Source organism: Microcaecilia unicolor, chromosome 9 (assembly GCF_901765095.1).
Source record: "Microcaecilia unicolor chromosome 9, aMicUni1.1, whole genome shotgun sequence".
Classification (NCBI taxonomy): domain Eukaryota; kingdom Metazoa; phylum Chordata; class Amphibia; order Gymnophiona; family Siphonopidae; genus Microcaecilia; species Microcaecilia unicolor.
In genome coordinates this window covers 89,079,651-89,100,057 of record NC_044039.1, presented here as the reverse complement: position 1 = coordinate 89,100,057, position 20,407 = coordinate 89,079,651, and the positions used below count along the sequence as shown (strand labels likewise).

The window sequence follows — 20,407 nt, the reverse complement described above, 5'->3', positions numbered from 1 at the left end:
GACTGGCACCAGCGTTCTTCAAGTGATGTCTATGTAAATTAAATCTTGTCTTAAGCATCTGGCCTGTTTCCCCAATATAGCATCCTTCGTTACATTTTTTACATTGAATGATATATACCACATTGGAAGATGCGCAAGTGAAAGATTCCTTTATGTTGAATATTTTTCCTTTGTGAATGACTGTGGGGTCCTGTGAGATGTTTTGGCATAGCTTGCAGCTGGATATATTACAGGGGAATGTGCCTTTGTCTTCCTTTTCAGTCTGTGTTGGGAGTTAACTTCTGATTAGTTTGTGTTTTAAGTTGGGTGGCTGTCGGAAGGCCAGCACTGATGGGGATGGGAATATCTCTTTCAGTAATTCATCCTCCTGGAGTAGAGGCTGTAGGTCTCTTATGATTTTTCTCAGATCCATTATTTACAGCCAAGCCACAAGATACCACCGTATCTGCTCTGACCCAGGGGACAGAGACAGACACCTAGAAATCCTGACTGCATCCTTCAAACAGAAAGGCTACAACCCCAAAATAATCTCCAAGAATATTGCCTCCTCCCTCAAAGCACCCAGGGAAAACCTGCTACAGTACAAGGGAAAAAAAGCCACAGACAGAATCCCTCTGGTAGTGACATACATCCCAGAGCTGGAAAAACTGAGGAAAATCATAAGAGATCTACAGCCTCTACTCCAGGAGGATGAATTACTGAAAGAGATATTCCCATCCCCATCAGTGCTGGCCTTCCGACAGCCACCCAACTTAAAACACAAACTAATCAGAAGTAGACTCCCAACACAGACTGAAAAGAAAGACAAAGGCACATTCCCCTGTAATATATCCAGCTGCAAGCTATGCCAAAACATCTCACAGGACCCCACAGTCATTCACAAAGGAAAAATATTCAACATAAAAGGAATCTTTCACTTGCGCATCTTCCAATGTGGTATATATCATTCAGTGTAAAAAATGTAACGAAGGATGCTATATTGGGGAAACAGGCCAGATGCTTAAGACAAGATTTAATTTACATAGACATCACATGAAGAACGCTGGTGCCAGTCAGACCCTGACCCCTGTGGGCCAACACTTTACAAGACCAGGACACTGTACCAGTGATTTCATAGTAAGAATCCTGAAAGGTAACTTTAAAACAATACAGGAACATAAGACCATTGAAATCAGAATGATTGAATATTTTGACACCCAACAGACAGGACTTAACATGGATTTGGGTTTTCTAGCCCATTATAGACCATAAAGTTGTATTGCTCTGTTTGTCACCCTCCTCTCACCTATCCACCCCCATCCTGTTAGACTATCAATGCAATGCTTTGATGTTCCCATGCATACCTCTTACCCACCCCCACCCTGTTAGACTGTCAATGAAATGCTTGGATGTTTCACTTATAAATATACTGTCATCTACCACATTTGCTTATTTCCGATCTGACGAAGAAGGGCAACCTTTGAAAGCTAATCAAGAAATGTATTAAGTTATGTCCAATAAAAAAGGTATCATCTTATTTTCTTTTCCATGTTTTATTTTGTTTGATTTCTATTGATAACCTTTAAGAGTACACTAACACGGCTACCACACCTCTCTTCCAAAATAAAATAACTTTAGGACAAATACAGTCTAGCCAATATTCAAAAGAAGAGTCCATCTTCTTCCCATACTTTACCTGACCACTGTCTCCCAACCTATCCTGGATTCCATCAAGCAACTTGGATCTTCTCTGCCAGAACCAGCCAATACCTTCTCCCCTCTGCCTGTCATCAGAGGCATCACCGGTTCATACATCTCTCCCCCGCCTTAGTGATTCCCCAGAAACCAATTAATAAAGCAAGTAATCTACCAGCGCTCAATGAATATGCAGCAAACTAGAAGAGATGGCAAGGTAGTGGAGGTCTGAGAGGTACTCAATTGCCCTGGAGTGGTCTGGCTGCTCCTGAACTGGAAGGCAATTGGGACAGGAAGTGATCTGGCACTGGTGGCAGGCAAGGACAATGGACCAAATTGGTGTTACAAAAGAAGCCATTCAGGGAAGAAGCTATTAAAGCACCCACTCCATTGCTGCCCTGTTCCTTTTTTTTCAGAGCTTCTTTTAATTTTGATTCTTTCCCTTGAGAATCAGGAAATGGAAGATAAAAATACATGGAAATCTATTCTGAATTAAAGGGAACAGGCCAATGACATGGATCAAAGAAGCAGAGTAGTGAGCAGATCTCTTGTGGGGCAGAAGAGAAAGGGTAGAGGAAAAGCTTCTCTCTGCTTTATAGCCCTGTCACTTCTGTCCCTTACCCCTTCATGACCACCCAACAGAGAATATGCTGGTTGACTACAAGGGTGCATGCACAGCACAGCATGCCAGGACAAAACTTGGAATTTGACATGCAGCCACATGGTTTCAGCCACCACGTGGCAAGCTTTAATGGTAGATGGGCCATCATTTGGCATGCACATTGAGACACTGAAACAATTCTAACCATGTCACCTGAAGTGGGATATAGGGCAATGCTGCCCTGTTATCGATGATGATGCCCATGCACCACAAGGGGTTAGAGAGGAATAGAGCGTTGCCCATTTTCCCCAGCTTTCTCAAGCAAAGAGAAACCATGGTATGAAAAACTGGCTCAAAAAAAAGATCAAGGACAATCTCTGTGAATCCTATTCTCCTTTGTAGTGGGCTGTATTACATTTATTTCTGTTATTTGTACCATCAGTTCTTTTTCTTTGGGTTTTGAACTCTCTCCATTTTTCAGATCAGATGTGATATGTTGCCATTGTATATTATTTCTTGGCTGGTTGACATAATTATTATCTTTATTATTCTATTCCGAATATATATATAATGTTGAATTCATAAAGACTTAGAGTAAAGATTTGCAGAAATTAATTGTGTTGGCATTATATTTTTTTGTGCTCTTTCAGAAGAAAGATTATATCGAGAGGGACTGCTGGGCCATTAAGAACTATATGACTGAAAGAGAGGTGATTAAAATATTCTACTTAATGAGACATTGGTTAGTAGATTTGAAGGAGAGACGCTGTGCCCTGGTGCTCCTAAGTGTCTCAGGATTCTGCATATATATGAGATCATGCACATATATATGTGCCTATGTTGTCTTCTGGAGGAGTGGCCTAATGGTTAGTGCAGCGACCTGGGAACTAGGTTCAATTCCCACTGGAGTTCCTTGTGACTCCAGGCAAGTCACTGCCCCAGGTACAAAATAAGTGCCTGTATATAATATGTAAACCACCTTGATTGTAACCACAGAAAGGCAATATATCAAATCCCATCCCTTTTCCCTTTACAGCTTTACAGTGCTAGCAACATGCATGTCTAATAATTCCCAATCTCACAATAAATCAGCACTCAGTCAAAAATACCAACATGGATAAGCAACATGGAGAAGTAGTTAGAGCCTGAGTCTTAGAAATCTTTACATTACATCTCAGATTTGGGCTCCTGACAAACAATTTGCCTCTCTCGGCAACAGGTTTGCTCAGTGGAAGAGTTCCTCTGTCCACAATAATAAATCATCCCATATTTCCCAGCTTCTGGCTGAACCTTTTTACTAGAAAAAACAGGAAAAGGTGGAAACAGTACATCTGCTTTTTAATTAATTTGGCATTTGGCGTGCTATAGCGTTCAGATTTTGGAGGCTTGGTGTCTTGCAAGGTTATACTTTGTTATACATTCTGTGTACTGGAGGTATGTGCCCTTCATTTAGGGGCCCTTTTACAATGCGGCAGTAGGGCTACCACGCGTGTAGAGCTACCACGCATGTAGAGTGTGCCAAATCGACACTACCGCTCAGTTAGCGGACCCACATACAGTAATTTTAGTTGGCATGTGCTGTTTCCTGCAGTAGAAAATATTTTTCTATTTCCTACTGAGGGGGAATTCCTGATGGTAATCAGCAGCAAGGCTACATTGGCGCAAGCTGAATGAGTATCATGCATGTAGCGTGTGAGCACTTACCACTAGGTCAATGGGTGGCAGTAAGAGCTCAGGCAGTAAATAGTCGTGCACTACCTTTAAGTGTAGCACACGCCATTTACTGTCCCCATTAAACAAGGCCTTTTTTCCTAGCCGCAGTAAAAAAATGGCCCAGCGCGTACCAAAAACACGTGCCCATACTACCACAGGTCACTTTTTACCATGGCTTAGTAAAAGGAGCTCTTATTGTTTTTGTTCATGGTACAGCACTTTTTTCTGACACTTTCTCTTCATTATATGCATTTACTTGTATGTTTCTTAGGTATCATCTTTCTGTATTACACTTTGGGGCTTATTTTCGAAAGAGAAAAACATCTAAAAAGTGGTAAAAAGCAGCATTTGGACGTTTTTCTCTACTAAAAATGCTGGCTCCTCCTACATCCCAATGGCACGAATCTCTACATTTTGCACTTATTCAGTTTTTACTTTTTTTGAAAATGGACCAAAAAACAAAACATTCAAAGTACAAAACCTTGTTCGAAACAGTATTTAAAAAGAAAAATAGATGTTTTTCTTTTTTGAAAATGAACTTCTTTCCTTTGGACAAATTGTCCAAAGTCGGACTTAAACGTCATATCAAAACTGCCCCTCTTTGTATCCCTGTATATACGTTAGCTTAAGCATGGATGTTTTTTACTTCTTCCGTTTTATTTATTTAGACTTTGCTCACACCTTTTTCAGTAGTAGCACAAGGTGAATTACATTTAGGTACTCTGGGTATTTTGCTGTTGCTAGAGGCCTAACAATCTCATTTTGTACCTGAGACAATGAAGGGTTAAGTAACTTTCCAAAAATCACAAGGAGTAGCATTGTAAGCTCTGTCGAGCAGGGACTGTCTCTTCATGTTCAAGTGTACAGCAGTGCATACATCTAGTAGCGCTATAGAAATGATAAGTAGTAGTGGGATTTGAACTGGCCATCTTGGGATGTCAAGACCAGTGCTCTAGCCAATAGGCCACTCCTCCACTTGTGTTGTTTTGCTCATTATATGTATCTTTTGCTGTTTGGTGTTCAAGACGTAATTGTTAGTATATTCATACTGATGAATATCCAACACTTGCTTTATAATACTTTGGAACCCAGTTTGTTTCTGGATGCATCGGAAGCAAAGTTTTTTGTTCATGCCACCAGATCGACAATACTTTGTACTATTGAATGTTTTTTCACTTTTCATCGCATTATATCCAGGTTTTGGCAATTTAAGTTGGCTAAACCCCTATTATTTTTAATAGACTGCTTGGTTGTAGCACTTTGCACTATACGTCAATTTCGTTAACAGTTTGACATGGTGGGAACCTGTTTTTTATGACTAGTACCATTGATGCTGCAAGTTCAGTTTGCTTTTATACATCATAGCACTTTTATCTTTCAATGTTTGACGCCCTTCTGGGATATGAATTGGAGGAGTTTTTCATACATGTATTTTCACTTTGCAATGCAATTTTTGTTTCTTTTTTGTGGTCTGCATGACGCATTTAGTATTTTACATACTTTGGAGCCTTTTACTAAGCTGCAGTAGGCTCTAAGCGTGTGCAGCGTGCACCCAAATGAGACTACCGCCAGGCCAGCATGCCCCCCGGTAGTAATTTCAGATTTGGCGCAAACCCGTAACACCTGGATGATTTATTTATTTCCTCCCACGCAGGTCATTTCCGGCAGTAATCAGCACTTGCCACTTGCTGACCAGTCACCGTATGTGTAGCTAGTGAGCCCTTACTGCTAGATCAATGGGTGGCGTTAAGGGCTCAGGCCGGTTTTGGGCATGCGCTGGTTTCAGTTTTACTGCAGAGCCTTTTCCCATCCCATTAAAAAAAAGCCCTTTTCTGCAGACGCAGTAAAAACTGGACCGGTGAGCGCCCGATACACATGCCTACACTACCGCAGGCCACTTTTTACTGCAGCTTAGTAAATGGACCTCTTTATTAGGTGTTTTCTTCAATAGTGACAAAGGCTTTGCATTTGTTTACACACTAATATATTTAATAGTTGTTTTTCCCTTTTTGTATAACACATCTCCATGATTGTCACCTTCACTTTTGCACTGCATGGTTTTCACTGTTTTTCTATTTTTATTATTCCTTTTTTCTAAGCATTTTACAACATGTCGCTTTTATGGCTAAGACATGGGGCTGTTTACATATTTCTCTTTTGTTCTTGACAGTTTAACTATTTGGTGCTAGGAGCACTACCTTTCAATTAATTTGTTTCCTTTCTAGCATTTGTGGAAGGTAAAAAGTTTTTAGTTACTTTTTTATGCACTTTTTTCATTTCTTGCTTTTAATTTCTTATCTCTTTTTCTTTTTACATACGGTATATCTCTTCTATATACCTTTTCCTTATCATTTAATCTACTATTATTATTATTTCATTGTTGTTTCTATGTATAATATGTTGTTCTGATGTCATTGATAGACCCCTGAAGAACGCTTTTTATGTCGAATCATGGCCCATGTTAGGTCAAGACTTTATACGCTTTTTTATACACTTTTGATGGGTCAAGATTGTATGCACGTTGGAAAATTGTTGGCGAATAAAGAATTTTTAGAAGCTTTAAACTTCACATTTTAGACTGGTTTCCTGGAACATGACTCTTCCACCTTTTCCTGTTTCTCTTTGAGGACTGTGGAAGTTTGCTCTTCCTGTTTTTTTTCCGTTGAACTATTTTTACTATAATTTTCTATTTTAAAAGTGTATTGACCTAGAGGAAATTGCCTTCTTTTTCTTGTTCTGTTTGTTGTCAACCTCTCTAGCTATTCATAGTAGTGAAAGTCTATAGTTACATCTTATCAGTAAACTCCTTATGCTCTGGGTTGCTTCTATTCTGCGCTCCACCTTCTTCCAATCCTTATCTGTTCCCTGGCGGACACCACCTGCAATGAATACTCTCCATATACTAACTGTCCTTGGTTGGAATAAAAGGGCTTTACAGTTAGCTTCAGCATAGGTCTCAGAGCTGTAGGATCAAGAACTGTTAACAGAGGTGATAGTTTGAGCAATCTGGCCATTATTTTCCCTCCATTACATAGAAAAAGCAGGTTATAGGTCAGAAATGTTCATATTGTGTTCTTTTTTTACTGTATAGATATTAATGAAAAACAAGAGATGCCTCCAGAAGGATACAGAAGGACTACAAGAAAATATAGCTTTGTAAGCTTCAAAGAAAAACTTGTTGTTTGCATGTAAGGAGGGGGGCGGGGTGACAGTTTCCACAGTGGTATAACCAAATAAATAACAGCTTGTCTGGGTAAAAGGGCTTGGCTAAACATTGTCTTGCTTTAATGGCTACATGAACTTTCAATTTTCCATGGTGCGTGTTTCATACTGTTAGTGTGTTCTCAGAAGAGTCAGATCAAGGGAGGAAAATAACACAGATGCATATTTTCACAAGTACATGAAGTGTTTTACCCATCTCAGTCACACATACAAGATCGTGTGCCAAGTATATGGCCAATTTCAGTGCACAGGCTATATACTAATTTTTCACAGAAACCCTACCTGCTTTAGCATAACATATGCATGCTGAAAGCAATTAGGGGCCCTTTTTCTTACCACGTGGTAATCCGGAATTATCATTGACCCAACGCAGGTGCCGGTGGTAGTTCTACCACCAGCATGGACTTAACACGTGGGAAAGTCTATGTTAAAACATGCTAAGCCCATTTCTTAATTCTTTTTAGAAAAAGGGCCCCTAAAATACTTATATACCACCTATACAACATTTCACCTCTTGGGAGATGCCTTCTCAAATTATAGGTAGAGCTATGTGTATACAAGCCATTTTTATGAGAGACCATTTCTTTTGGTAAAGCAGTACTTTCACAGAAAAATGGCTTTGAAAATTGCTATGTGGGCAGTTTGAAAATTATCACTCTGTAACTTTTCTCTGAAATTCCAGTTCAGGAGACTTTGGGTAATCAACCATTGGGTTACTCATTTTGTACTGGAGATATTTCATTAGTGGTCAAGAGCAATATTCAACAAAAAGTGATTGTAATTGCTTAGCCCATATCAGAGGTAACTTCAAGCAGCAGTTAGATCAGTGCCAGAAAGTCTATGAACCACCGAGAAGAGGCCCTTTGAGCGAGCCTGTTTTAAACTGAAAGAGGGATGGGCTGATAAGTGCTCTATAGCTGATTCAGGGATTAGTCTTTTATAATTAGCTATGATTGGGAGGATCTGATTTAACTACTGTGTTCAGCACATTTTTAGTCCTGTAAGATATCATGGAGTGGCCCAATCTGATAGTTTTTAACTTGCTTCTCTATCCTATTCACAGGCTAGAAATGGAGGTTCGTACAGGCTTCCTCCGGCCCCCGGTCCCAGCTACAGACAGTGTAATGTATGAGATTATTAAAGCAGAATGGGTAAATAAATCTCTGTTAGATTCCCTCATGAGTATTTGACATTCACTATAGTACTATAGAATACTGTAACATATTACTCCACTGATGACTTCAGAACTTGCAATGTTCTGATTCTGAGCCAGAAACTATAGCACCTAAAAAAAGGAACAACTCCCCAGAGTCCATAAAAGAATCTTATCAACTTTAGTCTAACTGCTAAATTCCCTCCACTTGTTAATCAGCTAGAGTTTTTTTTAGACATAAAACATAAGAATTGCCAAACTGGGATAGACCAAAGGTCCATCTAGCCCAATATCCTCCTTCTAATAGTGGCCATTCCAAGTCACAAGTACCTGGAAGAATCCCAAAGAGGAGCAAGATTCCATGTTACCTATCCTCAGGGATAAGCAATGGCTTTTCCCAGGTCTACCTCAAAAATGGTTTATGAACTTTACCTAAAGGAATGTATCTAAGCATAGAAGAAGCATATAGCTAGGTAAGAGAGTAAGAGAAGTTAGAAAATAAGGTGACTAATTTGAAGAAAGTTGCATATGAGGTCAGAGAAATGATAAAAGTAGATAAACATGTCCTGCTGCAGTACGTGCAGCCCGTGTCACTCCTTGTATGTGTGAGTGAGACTAACCAGTTACTTCTTACATTAAAGGCCTGGTTGAAGAACTCAGCTTTCATCTATTTCCTGAAGTAGAGATAGTCTTGTGTTAAGCGGAGTCTTTCAGGGAATGCATTCCAGAGTGTGGGGGCTACTCAGGAGAAGGCTCGCTTGCGGGTATCACGTGTAATATCTTTTGGAGAGGGTGTAGTTAGGGATACCCCTTGGGAGAACCATAGAGCCTCTTAACCAGATAGTGCCAATATTTACTGCTATCTCTAAAAGTAACCTGTTAGGTCAGGCTATTATAATAGCAGATACAAACATAACTGGAAAAGTTATATGGTTAACGTTAGTTTGAAAGTGTACCATTGAAGACCGACCATACAGACTCTGGGACAAGTTAAAGAGATATAAGGCATAAATGAAAAGTAAACCCTCAAGGAGGGCACCAACCAAATTTAATATTGAATACATGGGCGTACTTTGACTGTTTCATTTGGAGGGGGAACAAAGGATGGGGCGGGGCATATTAGCATATATATATATATATATATATATATATATATATACAGTGCAATCCGCTTAACTGGAGCGTGCAAACCGTTGTGACCCAAAGAAGCTTGACATCTGATAAACATATGTACAGTACTGTTTATTATATGTACAGTATACAGTCTCCGTTAACTGACGTTAGGCTTACTTGAAGTAATCAGTCATAGTCCTCTGTACACTCTTGTGTCTGAGTTCCATAGACTATGTCTGCCAGACGGTAAAAACTGTCATAGCACTGACATTCAGTGGCCTCCAGAAAGGCCTGCACGGTGTTGGGACTCTCCAGCGCTCTTGCATGTTGTAGAAAAGAACCTGCTGGTCCTCAGCTCCGAGCCCTTTTCCTCTGTTGTCCCACTTCCTTAGGGATCTTTCCACTCAAAACCCGGCTCCCTGGGGAGACAGGCTGTTTCCAGCACCTTTCAATTTACAGCAAGGCTTTTAAACACAGTTCCACTTGCAGCAGGGCCTTTCCAAACACAGCCCTAAATGTAGCCTGGCCTTCCAAACACAGTCTCAAAAAGTAGCAAGGCTTTTAAACACAGTTCCACTTGCAGCAGGGCTTTTCCAAACACAGCCCTAAAGGTAGCCAGGCTTTTCAAATACAGTATCACAAAGTAGCAAGGCTTTTAAACACAGTTCCACTTGCAGCAGGGCCTTTCCAAACACAGCCCTAAATGTAGCCTGGCTTTTCAAACACAGTCTCAAAAAGTAGCAAGGCCTTTAAACACAGTTCCACTTGCAGCAGGGCTTTTCCAAACCCAGCCCTAAATGTAGCCTGGCTTTTCAAACACAGTCTCAAAAAGTAGCAAGGCCTTTAAACACAGTTCCACTTGCAGCAGGGCTTTTCCAAACACAGCCCTAAATGTAGCCTGGCTTTTCAAACCCAGTCTCAAAAAGTAGCAAGGCCTTTAAACACAGTTCCACTTGCAGCAGGGCTTTTCCAAACACAGCCCTAAATGTAGCCAGGCTTTTCAAACACAGTATCACAAAGTAGCAAGGTTTTTAAACACCGTTCCACTTGCAGCAGGGCCTTTCCAAACACAGCCCTAAATGTAGCCTGGCTTTTCAAACACAGTATCACTAAGTAGCAAGGCTTTGCGCGGGCTCAAAGCCTCCGGGTCCCACCCTCTTGGTCAGCCTTTTCTCCTGACCTCCTCCCGCTTGACCCGGACAGCCCCCTATACCTCCTGCTCTGACTGAGTCAGAGCCAACAGCTCCATCGGTTCCTCAGGGACCTCCTCTGGCTCTCCTTGTTCCATTGCCTCTGGCTCCTCTCCTCCTCTCTCTTCTGGAGCCCAGTCCATTTTCTCCTCTTCCCTCCCCCCCTCCAGCTGATTCCCTTTTTCCTCATTAACCGGGTTCTGGGGTTGTTCTTTCTCCGCCCCTTTTTTCCACCACCACCTTTTCCACCAGGGTAGAGCTTCAGCTTTCTCCCTTTTTGGTTGGCCCCCTTTTGGAGCCTCTGGGAGGTGCACCCTATTTCTCCCCCTTACCAGGTGCTCTCCTGGGGCTTTCTGGGACTTGTAGTGTGCTACTCTTATGTCCCTTTTTGGCAGGATCGGAACCCCCACCGTGTCATCTTTCCCTTTTTGGTAGCTGGGGTTCCTCCCCACCCCCTTTCTTTCTCCAAACTCCTTACCATACTCCTTACATACCCCCCCCCCTTAAGCTTTCACTCCCCCCCCCCCCCCGTTTTCCTTTTTCCTCTGTATCGTCCCCTACCCGGGATAGGGCGTCCACATTCGCCAGACACCTCCCCGGACGATGCTCCACTGTGTACTGGAAGGGTTGCAAGGCTAAATACCAGCGCATCAGCCTTCCATTGTTGTTTTTCATTAAATTAAGCCACTTCAGTGGAGCATGATCCGTCACCAACTTGAAGGGTCGCCCTTCCAGATAGACTGTACATTCCTGCACCGCCCATCTTATGGCTAGACACTCCTTCTCTATGGTGGAATAATGGGTCTCATGTGGTAGGAGTTTTCTGCTCAGATACAGAACAGGGTGCTCTGCCTCTTCGTGTTCTTGAGACAGCACCGCCCCTAGCCCCCTACCCGAAGCATCAGTTTGCAGGATAAAATGTTTTCTGAAATCTACTGCCTTCAACACCGGTTCCTGGCACAGGGCATTCTGCATCTGCTCTAGGGCCCGCAACTCCTCCTCCCCCCATCTCAGCTGATCGGGGTTCTTACCCTTCAACATATCTGTTAAGGGAGTAGCGATTTCGGAAAAGTGAGGGATGAATCGCCTGTAATAGCCCACCATACCTAGGAATCGCCGCAACTGTTTTTTCCAGCTAGGCCGAGGAAATTCTTGGATGCTTTGAACTTTGTTCAATAAAGGCCGCACCTCTCCCCGGCCTACGTTATAGCCTAAGTACTTGACCCTATATTGGGCAAAGCAGCACTTTTTAGGGTTAAGGGTAAGACCCGCCTCCCGTAAAGCTTGCAGCACTGCCCCTACCTGCTTTAAATGGGTGTCCCAGTCCTCACTGTGGATTACCACATCATCCATATACGCTGCAGCATAGGTCTGATGTGGTCTGAGGACTTGGTCAAGCAAGCGTTGGCAGCTGGCCGCAGCTGAATTGAGGCCAAAAGGCAGCCTTTTAAATTGGTATAAGCCCATGGGGGTACTAAAAGCGGTCTTCGCTTGGGCCTCGTGAGACAGGGGGATTTGCCAGTACCCTTTTGTTAAATCTAGAGTAGTCAAATACTGGGCCGCTCCCAACCGGTCCACTAGCTCTTCTATATACGGCATAGGATAAGCATCCGTTTGGGAGATCGTATTAAGCTGCCTGAAATCAATACAAAATCTCCATTCGCCTTCAGGCTTAGGTACTAACACTACCGGGCTGGACCAAGGACTATGGGACTCCTCAATTACCCCAAAGTCTAACATTTCTTGTACTTAGGTAATGACTTCCCTCCTCTTCATCGGGGAGAGTCTATAGGGCCTTTGCCTTACGATCTTCCCCGGCTCGGTGATTATCTCGTGCTCTATTAAGTGGGTACTCCCCGGACAGGCCGTCAACACATCCTTAAAGCGCTCTAAGAGCCTTCCTATTTCCTTCCTTTTCTCCTGGGGTAACTGGGGATTAACCCCGGGCTCGCCGTGCTTAAAAATCTCCCTTATTTGAGGCCCTAACTCCTCGCCCCCCCTTTCTTCCTCATAGGTTTGATACCCTACCCTAGCTACCCAGGGCTTCATTAGATTAACGTGAAATGTTTGTACTCTACCCCTCTCATTCGCCACCTCATATGTGAGGGGACCGAGTCTCCTCCTTACCACCCAAGGTCCTTTCCACCGGGAGGAGAACCTATGTGGATCTTCCGAAATTAATATCAAGACCTTATCCCCTGGGGAAAACTCCCTTCCCCGGGTCCCTTTGTCATAATACCCCTTCTGTTGTTCTTGGCTATGTTCTAGTTGGTCTTGGGCATATTCTTGTATCCTGTCTAACCGGCCCCTTAGATCCTGTAAATACTCCACCACGGTTTTATCGGTTGTTTCGGGGGGCACCCAGTGCTCCTGCACTATATCTAACATACCCCTGGGGCGCCTCCCAAACATTAATTCAAAAGGAGAAACCCCTAAGGAGGCTTGCACCTTTTCCCGGTAGGCGTACAACACGAATGGTAAAAGCTGGTCCCACCCGGTCCTATCCGCCCCCAAGGCTTTTTTTAGCATACCCTTTAAGGTCCGGTTAAAGCGTTCCACCATCCCATTTGTTTGGGGGTGGTAAGCCGCCGTGCGTATATGTTTTATTCCAAAGGCTTCCCATACCTGCCTCAATGTCTGCGACATAAAATTGGACCCCCGGTCGGTCAATACTTCTTGGGGGAACCCTACCTCGCAGAAAATTTTTATAAGCTCCCTAGCGATATTCCTCGCCGAAATATTCCTTAAGGGCAGGGCCCATGGATATCGGGTGGCCATGTCCATCACCACTAACACGTAGAGGAACCCTCTCTGTGACCTTGTCACCGGCCCCACGATATCCATGGCCATTCTCCTCCCAGGTTGGTCTACCCTAGGCAGCGGCATTAAAGGGGCTTTTGGAGGGAATCTGTCTGATACCTTTTGACAGTTGGGACAGGATTTACAGTATCTTTCCACCTCCCCATAAACCCCTGGCCAATAAAATCGGGCCAATATTTGGTTTAGTGTAGCTTGGGAGCCCTTATGCCCCCCCAGGGGATGATCATGGGCCAGTCTTACCACCAGCGAACGGAACGCCCGGGGTACCACTAGCTGTTTCCCTCCCCCCGAGTTCTCCCAGCTAGGCACCTTCCTATACAATATATTCCCGTCCACCATGAACCCGGAGGCTGCCTGGCCTTCCCCCTGGTGGGCCCTCTCCCACGCATACTCCAGAGTAGGGTCTGTGGCCTGCTCTCGGTGAAATTGGGGAAACTGTTCCCTCAATTCCTCCGGGGCCACCGGCAGGTAACTTTCCCTCTGTACCCTCTGAAGAGCCTCCCTTCTATCCTTCTGTTCCTTTCTTTTCAAGGATTTTCCTTTCCTTTCTCGGCCTGGATCCCCCAGGACCTCGCCTTGAAAAGGAAAACCCCCCCCCCGAGGTCCTCCCCGCCCCTATCTGCCTCACGGCTAGACTGAGCTCTGGTGGTAACCAACACTTTTTTTTCTCCCATACATTCCCTAAACTGGGGCCAATCCCTTCCTAGGATCATATCTTGGGGTAATCTGGGCAGAATAGCCACCGCAAGCTTTATGTCCCCCAGGAGTCCCTGTAAGTTGACCCTGTGGAGGGCATACGGCATCTTAGCCCCATGAATACATTGTATGGCCACTTTTCCTTCATAGATCTCCCTCCCCGGGTGTCTCCTCCTCCGTATCTGTTCCCAGAGCCCTCTGGAGATCATGGACTGATCTGCGCCTGAGTCTAACATGGCCGTAACGGGTACCCCCTCTACCTTAACCTGAGTCAGGTACCGGGGCATACCCCCTTTTTCCAGACGCGAGATCCATCCCTCCCGCCACTGGCAATCCTTTTTTAAATGTCCAGCGCTACCACACTTAAAACACCCCCTGTTCCCAAAAGGGGCAGCCTTTTTACTCGGGCCTGCAACTACCTCGGGCTTCCTACCCCAAGTCGGGGTCTCTGGCTTGATGAGGGAAACTTTGGGGGACCCCTCTTTCTCTACCACCCGGGCTTTTCCTCCTTCCAGCCCTGGGGTACCCCACTGCTGGGCCTCTAGGTAGCACTCCAACCCAGCCGTCACCCCCTCCACCGTCTTACCTCCCCTCTTTATTAATTCAGCCCTAATTCCTTCGGGAAGCCCCTGAAGGAATTGCTCCACCACCAACTCCTGCAATACCTCTTGCAGGCTATGTTGCTCGGGCTCCAGCCATTTTTTTACTAAATCCATAAGTTTATTTGCTACGGCTCTAGGGGGGGTACCCTTTTCCCACTTTGTGGCTCTAAACTTGCGTCTGTAAGCTTGGGTACTGAGGCCATATCGATCTTTAATAGCCTCTTTCAGTCTTGCATAATTGGCAGCATCTACAGGAGATAAATCCCTAAAGGCTGCCAATGCCTCCCCTGACAAAGAAGGCACTAACCTCATAGCCCATTGCTCTCCTGGCCACCCCGCCGCCCCAGCCACCCTCTCAAATGCCGTTAAAAAATCGTCTACATTATCTTGTTCTGACAATTTTCCCCAGTTAAGTGAATGTAGGGATACAGGTCCTACCGCTCCTCCTGCTCCGATCCCTTGTCCATTAGTTCCAGCTCCCTCCTCCCGGGGAGTAGCAGCTCCTCTCTGAAAAAAATCCTGCAGCATGTTCAGTACGGGTTGCTGTTGATCGCGAGCGGCGGTCAGGGAGTCTTCGACTATTTTGGCGGTCAGCTCCTGTTGTTTTTGAAATTGCAGAGTCATCCATCCGAAGATCTCCTTGGGGTCCATCTCGAGGCCGGCACCACCACCTGGGGAAAAACAACAGAGAAAACTCCTCCAAGGGCGATTACCCCTTTTTATGTTGGGCTCTTTTCCTGACCCCTTTTTTATCTCCCCTCCCCCGTCCGGCCCGCTTACCGGAACCCCAGATGGGTCTGCTCCTTTCTCCGCGTTGGCCCTCCCGAGGGGCTTCTCCCTCCGTCTGATTCCAGTCTCTTCGGAGGCGTGGGTTCGTATCCCACCACTGCCACCATTTGTAGAAAAGAACCTGCTGGTCCTCAGCTCCGAGCCCTTTTCCTCTGTTGTCCCACTTCCTTAGGGATCTTTCCACTCAAAACCCGGCTCCCTGGGGAGACAGGCTGTTTCCAGCACCTTTCAATTTACAGCAAGGCTTTTAAACACAGTTCCACTTGCAGCAGGGCCTTTCCAAACACAGCCCTAAATGTAGCCTGGCCTTCCAAACACAGTCTCAAAAAGTAGCAAGGCTTTTCAACACAGTTCCACTTGCAGCAGGGCCTTTCCAAACACAGCCCTAAATGTAGCCTGGCTTTTCAAACACAGTCTCAAAAAGTAGCAAGGCCTTTAAACACAGTTCCACTTGCAGCAGGGCTTTTCCAAACCCAGCCCTAAATGTAGCCTGGCTTTTCAAACACAGTCTCAAAAAGTAGCAAGGCCTTTAAACACAGTTCCACTTGCAGCAGGGCTTTTCCAAACACCGCCCAAAATGTAGCCAGGCTTTTCAAACACAGTCTCAAAAAGTAGCAAGGCCTTTAAACACAGTTCCACTTGCAGTAGGGCTTTTCCAAACACCACCCTAAATGTAGCCAGGCTTTTCAAACACAGTATCACAAAGTAGCAAGGTTTTTAAACACAGTTCCACTTGCAGCAGGGCCTTTCCAAACACAGCCCTAAATGTAGCCTGGCTTTTCAAACCCAGTCTCAAAAAGTAGCAAGGCCTTTAAACACAGTTCCACTTGCAGCAGGGCTTTTCCAAACACAGCCCTAAATGTAGCCAGGCTTTTCAAACACAGTATCACAAAGTAGCAAGGTTTTTAAACACCGTTCCACTTGCAGCAGGGCCTTTCCAAACACAGCCCTAAATGTAGCCTGGCTTTTCAAACACAGTATCACTAAGTAGCAAGGCTTTGCGCGGGCTCAAAGCCTCCGGGTCCCACCCTCTTGGTCAGCCTTTTCTCCTGACCTCCTCCCGCTTGACCCGGACAGCCCCCTATACCTCCTGCTCTGACTGAGTCAGAGCCAACAGCTCCATCGGTTCCTCAGGGACCTCCTCTGGCTCTCCTTGTTCCATTGCCTCTGGCTCCTCTCCTCCTCTCTCTTCTGGAGCCCAGTCCATTTTCTCCTCTTCCCTCCCCCCCTCCAGCTGATTCCCTTTTTCCTCATTAACCGGGTTCTGGGGTTGTTCTTTCTCCGCCCCTTTTTTCCACCACCACCTTTTCCACCAGGGTAGAGCTTCAGCTTTCTCCCTTTTTGGTTGGCCCCCTTTTGGAGCCTCTGGGAGGTGCACCCTATTTCTCCCCCTTACCAGGTGCTCTCCTGGGGCTTTCTGGGACTTGTAGTGTGCTACTCTTATGTCCCTTTTTGGCAGGATCGGAACCCCCACCGTGTCATCTTTCCCTTTTTGGTAGCTGGGGTTCCTCCCCACCCCCTTTCTTTCTCCAAACTCCTTACCATACTCCTTACAATGTACCTCGCTGCTCATTTCATCATCTGTTTCATCATCAGCCGTTGCCTGCGTGTAGGCACATATCTCCACATCAGTGCTGTCATCAGCTGTTTGTAGATTGTAATCAACAGCTACGTAGTGATGAAACTCCTCTTCAGTAACACCGGCTGGGATGTCAATAGATGTTCTTCTGACGCATTTGCAACAGCTGCATCTGTTTTGTCCCTCTCCACTTCCCTAACAAAGCTTGCCCGCTTGTAGCAGTTCACAATGGTTGCCTGTGTAACATGATTCCAGGCTTCTTTCTGCATATGTAGGGAATCCAACAGTGATAGATTACGTGCCAGTTCAACAGCACGTTTATCCTTGCCAGTCTGGTCATCCATAACGCTCATCAGACGACGTAGCACAAGAGCCCGATAATATTGTTTGGATCAGAGAGGTAGTGTTTGGTGGCAGGAAAACCACCTTGACATTAGACAGCCTGACATCATCACTGTGTGCAGCACAATTATCACAAAGCAACAAAATCTGACGCTTTTGTGCCCGCATTCTAGTGTCTAACTTCTTTAGCCACTGCTTCCAAATTTCCCCAGTCATCCATGAATTTGCATTAGCCTCTTATGACACAGGAAGTCGCTTAACATTCTTGAGGCAATGGGGCTGTTTGCTCTTTCCAATGACGAGGGGTTCCAACTTCTCACTCCCATCCATATTGCAGCAAAGGAGGATCGTCAGTCGGTGCTTCGACGTTTTACCTCCTGTAGTTTCGGCTTGTTTGAATGCAAGTGTTCCATCAGGACTCGCTCGCCAGTAGAGACCGTTTTTGTCAGCACTGAAAATGTCACGAGGTGCAAACTCGTTCAAGATGGTAGGAAGAACTGAAACAACCCAATTTTCAGCACCAACGTCATCAGCTTCTTCACCATGCTGTTTCTTGAATTTTATGTTGTTCCTCTCCTTCCATCTTTCCAACCATCCAACAGTGGCTTTGAATTCAGTTAGCCCAAGACTTTCAGCTAGCTGATTAGCTTTCTCCATAAGCAGTGGACCACTGACAGGAAACTGTCTACTCCTGACTTGAGAAAACCACCGAAGAAGAGCATCTTCTACCTCCTCAGCTTTTCCCGCCCGGTTTCGTTTCCAATGTGGATTTGTATTGTTTTGCCAGTCTTACAGAAGCTGGTCTTTCTGCTTCAAGATACATGAAATTTGACTGGGATTGACACCATATTCTTTAGCAATAGATGCTTGACTTTGTTTTCTAATTTTTTAAGAACTTCTATTCGTTCAGCCAGTGTTAAAGTCTTACAGTTGCGCGACGACGATGACGACTCCAGTGTACATTCTAACAACATTCTTTTGCTTATTCTGCCTGTGGCAGTTAAAGGGGTGGTAAATTTGAAATCTCGTTGGTTGTCATGCGCCAATCGGCTTCCATATTCCGTGCATGCGCTTATGCGGAGTCTTTCCTGCAGAGGAGTGGTCTTAAACCATGCATATAAGCGAATCTTGCACTTATCAGTGGTGCGCTAAACCGAAGTTTGTCCCCATAGAAATTGATGGCGCCAAAAACGGGACTAAAGTACGGCATGCAGTTAAACAGAGCATGCGCTTATCCGACGTGCAGTTAAATGGAGTGCACTATATATATGCAAATGTATATGTTAATATGGAGGAAGGAAGGGAGAAAGAGCTGGCTTTTTTGGGAATAACTATAATGAAAGCCAGCTCTTTCTCCCTTCCTTCCTTCCTTCCTTCCTTCCTTCCTTCCTTCCTTCCTTCCTTCCTTCCTTCCTTCCTTCCTTCCTCCTTATCCAGAACTCTCTCTTCCTCTCCAGTAGTATTTCCCCACCCCCTTTCCCATATCATGCCAGTGTAGACCTTCGAAATGCATACGCTCTATATGTGGATCCTTCAATAGGTAGTGTGTCATGATTTAGGCTCTAAAACTCTTTCTGATGTTTTGGTGCCACCTCAGTAAGGCCAACACACAGTCTCTCCACTGCAAAACACTATACACAAACTTGTGCAAAAACACAATCATAACCTTACCAAACCATAACAGCACTAATTCGAAGGACAGGACGAGCTACAACCTTATGCGTGGAAAGGCAGCACTGTAATTACACCGAGCTCTAAAACACTAGTACACTACCTAGTGAAAAAACAAAACAAAAAGGGCTGCAAATACTACACGCTAGCAGAATACTTCACCATGATCACACATGAAAAACACATGACACAACAGATATGACACAAGGAACTAGAAATAAAAAAAAATATGAAGTCAAAACACTGATCTGGAAAGTTACCTCAAGAAGTCAGGCTCAGCATGCAGCAATACTCGAAAAATTGAAACTTACATGCAAAATGTCACAGATGCACATTTCCAAAAGCTGACATATTCCAATTAATGCATTCCGAATAAAATACTTTTTCTGCCTTTGTTGTCTGATCATTTAGTTTTTCCATTCGCCTTGGTCCCAGTGTCTTCTTTCCATTTGACAATTTTTTCACTCATCATGTCCACCATCCTCCTGTGTACAAAATAAGTACCTGAATATATGTAAACCGCTTTGAATGTAATTGCAAAAACCTCAGAAAGGCGGTATATCAAGTCCCATTTCCCTTCCCCCCTTCCCCTTATGCATCCTGTCTACCATCTGTAGCCCTGTCCCTATCCTTCCTCCAGTTTCAGCATCTGCCCTCAAAGTGTTCCGATCCAGCCCTTAAATCCAGCAGTTTTCCCTCCATCCATATCTAGCATTTCTCCTCACTCCCCTCCCCTCCATCCATGTGCATCTACTTCCTCTGTCTTCCCTCCCCTCCATCCATGTCCAGCATTTCTCCTCTCTCCCCTTCCCCTCCATCCGTGTGCATCTCCTTCCTGACTTTCCTCCCCTCCATCCATCCATGTCCGGCAACTCTCCATTCTCTCCTGCCCTCCCCTCCATCCATGTGCATCTCCTTCCTGTCTTCCCTCCCCTCCATCCATGTCCAGCAACTCTCCTGTCTCCCCTGCCCTCCCCTACATCCATCCATGTCCAGCAACTCTCCATTCTCCCCTGCCCTCTCCTCCATCCATATCCAGCAAATTTCCTCTCTCCTGTTTTGTTACTGTTTTGTTTGACCTCGTTTTCGTCCTCCTTGGGCTATTCCATATGGAGGATTGAACGTACTAAGTTCATCCAGAAGATTCTGAATTGTTTTTCTTACTTCCATTGTCACCCAGTCCCATGGGGGTCTGGTCTGGGCAGGCATCAGCAGGCGTAATTCAAAACTGATTCCCATGAC

At 44.8% G+C, this 20,407-nt stretch overlaps 1 protein-coding gene across 1 annotated transcript in view; it reads left to right on the top strand.

Moving 5' to 3' along the window:
- The window catches only part of LOC115477066, a 79,927-nt gene that overhangs the window by 34,250 nt on the left and 25,270 nt on the right, over window positions 1-20,407 (top strand). The window contains exons 5-7 of the mRNA XM_030213681.1: window positions 2,926-2,985; window positions 7,080-7,144; window positions 8,274-8,361. Coding sequence (XP_030069541.1) covers window positions 2,926-2,985; window positions 7,080-7,144; window positions 8,274-8,361 — 213 coding nt within the window. The remainder of the gene's footprint in view (window positions 1-2,925; window positions 2,986-7,079; window positions 7,145-8,273; window positions 8,362-20,407) is intronic.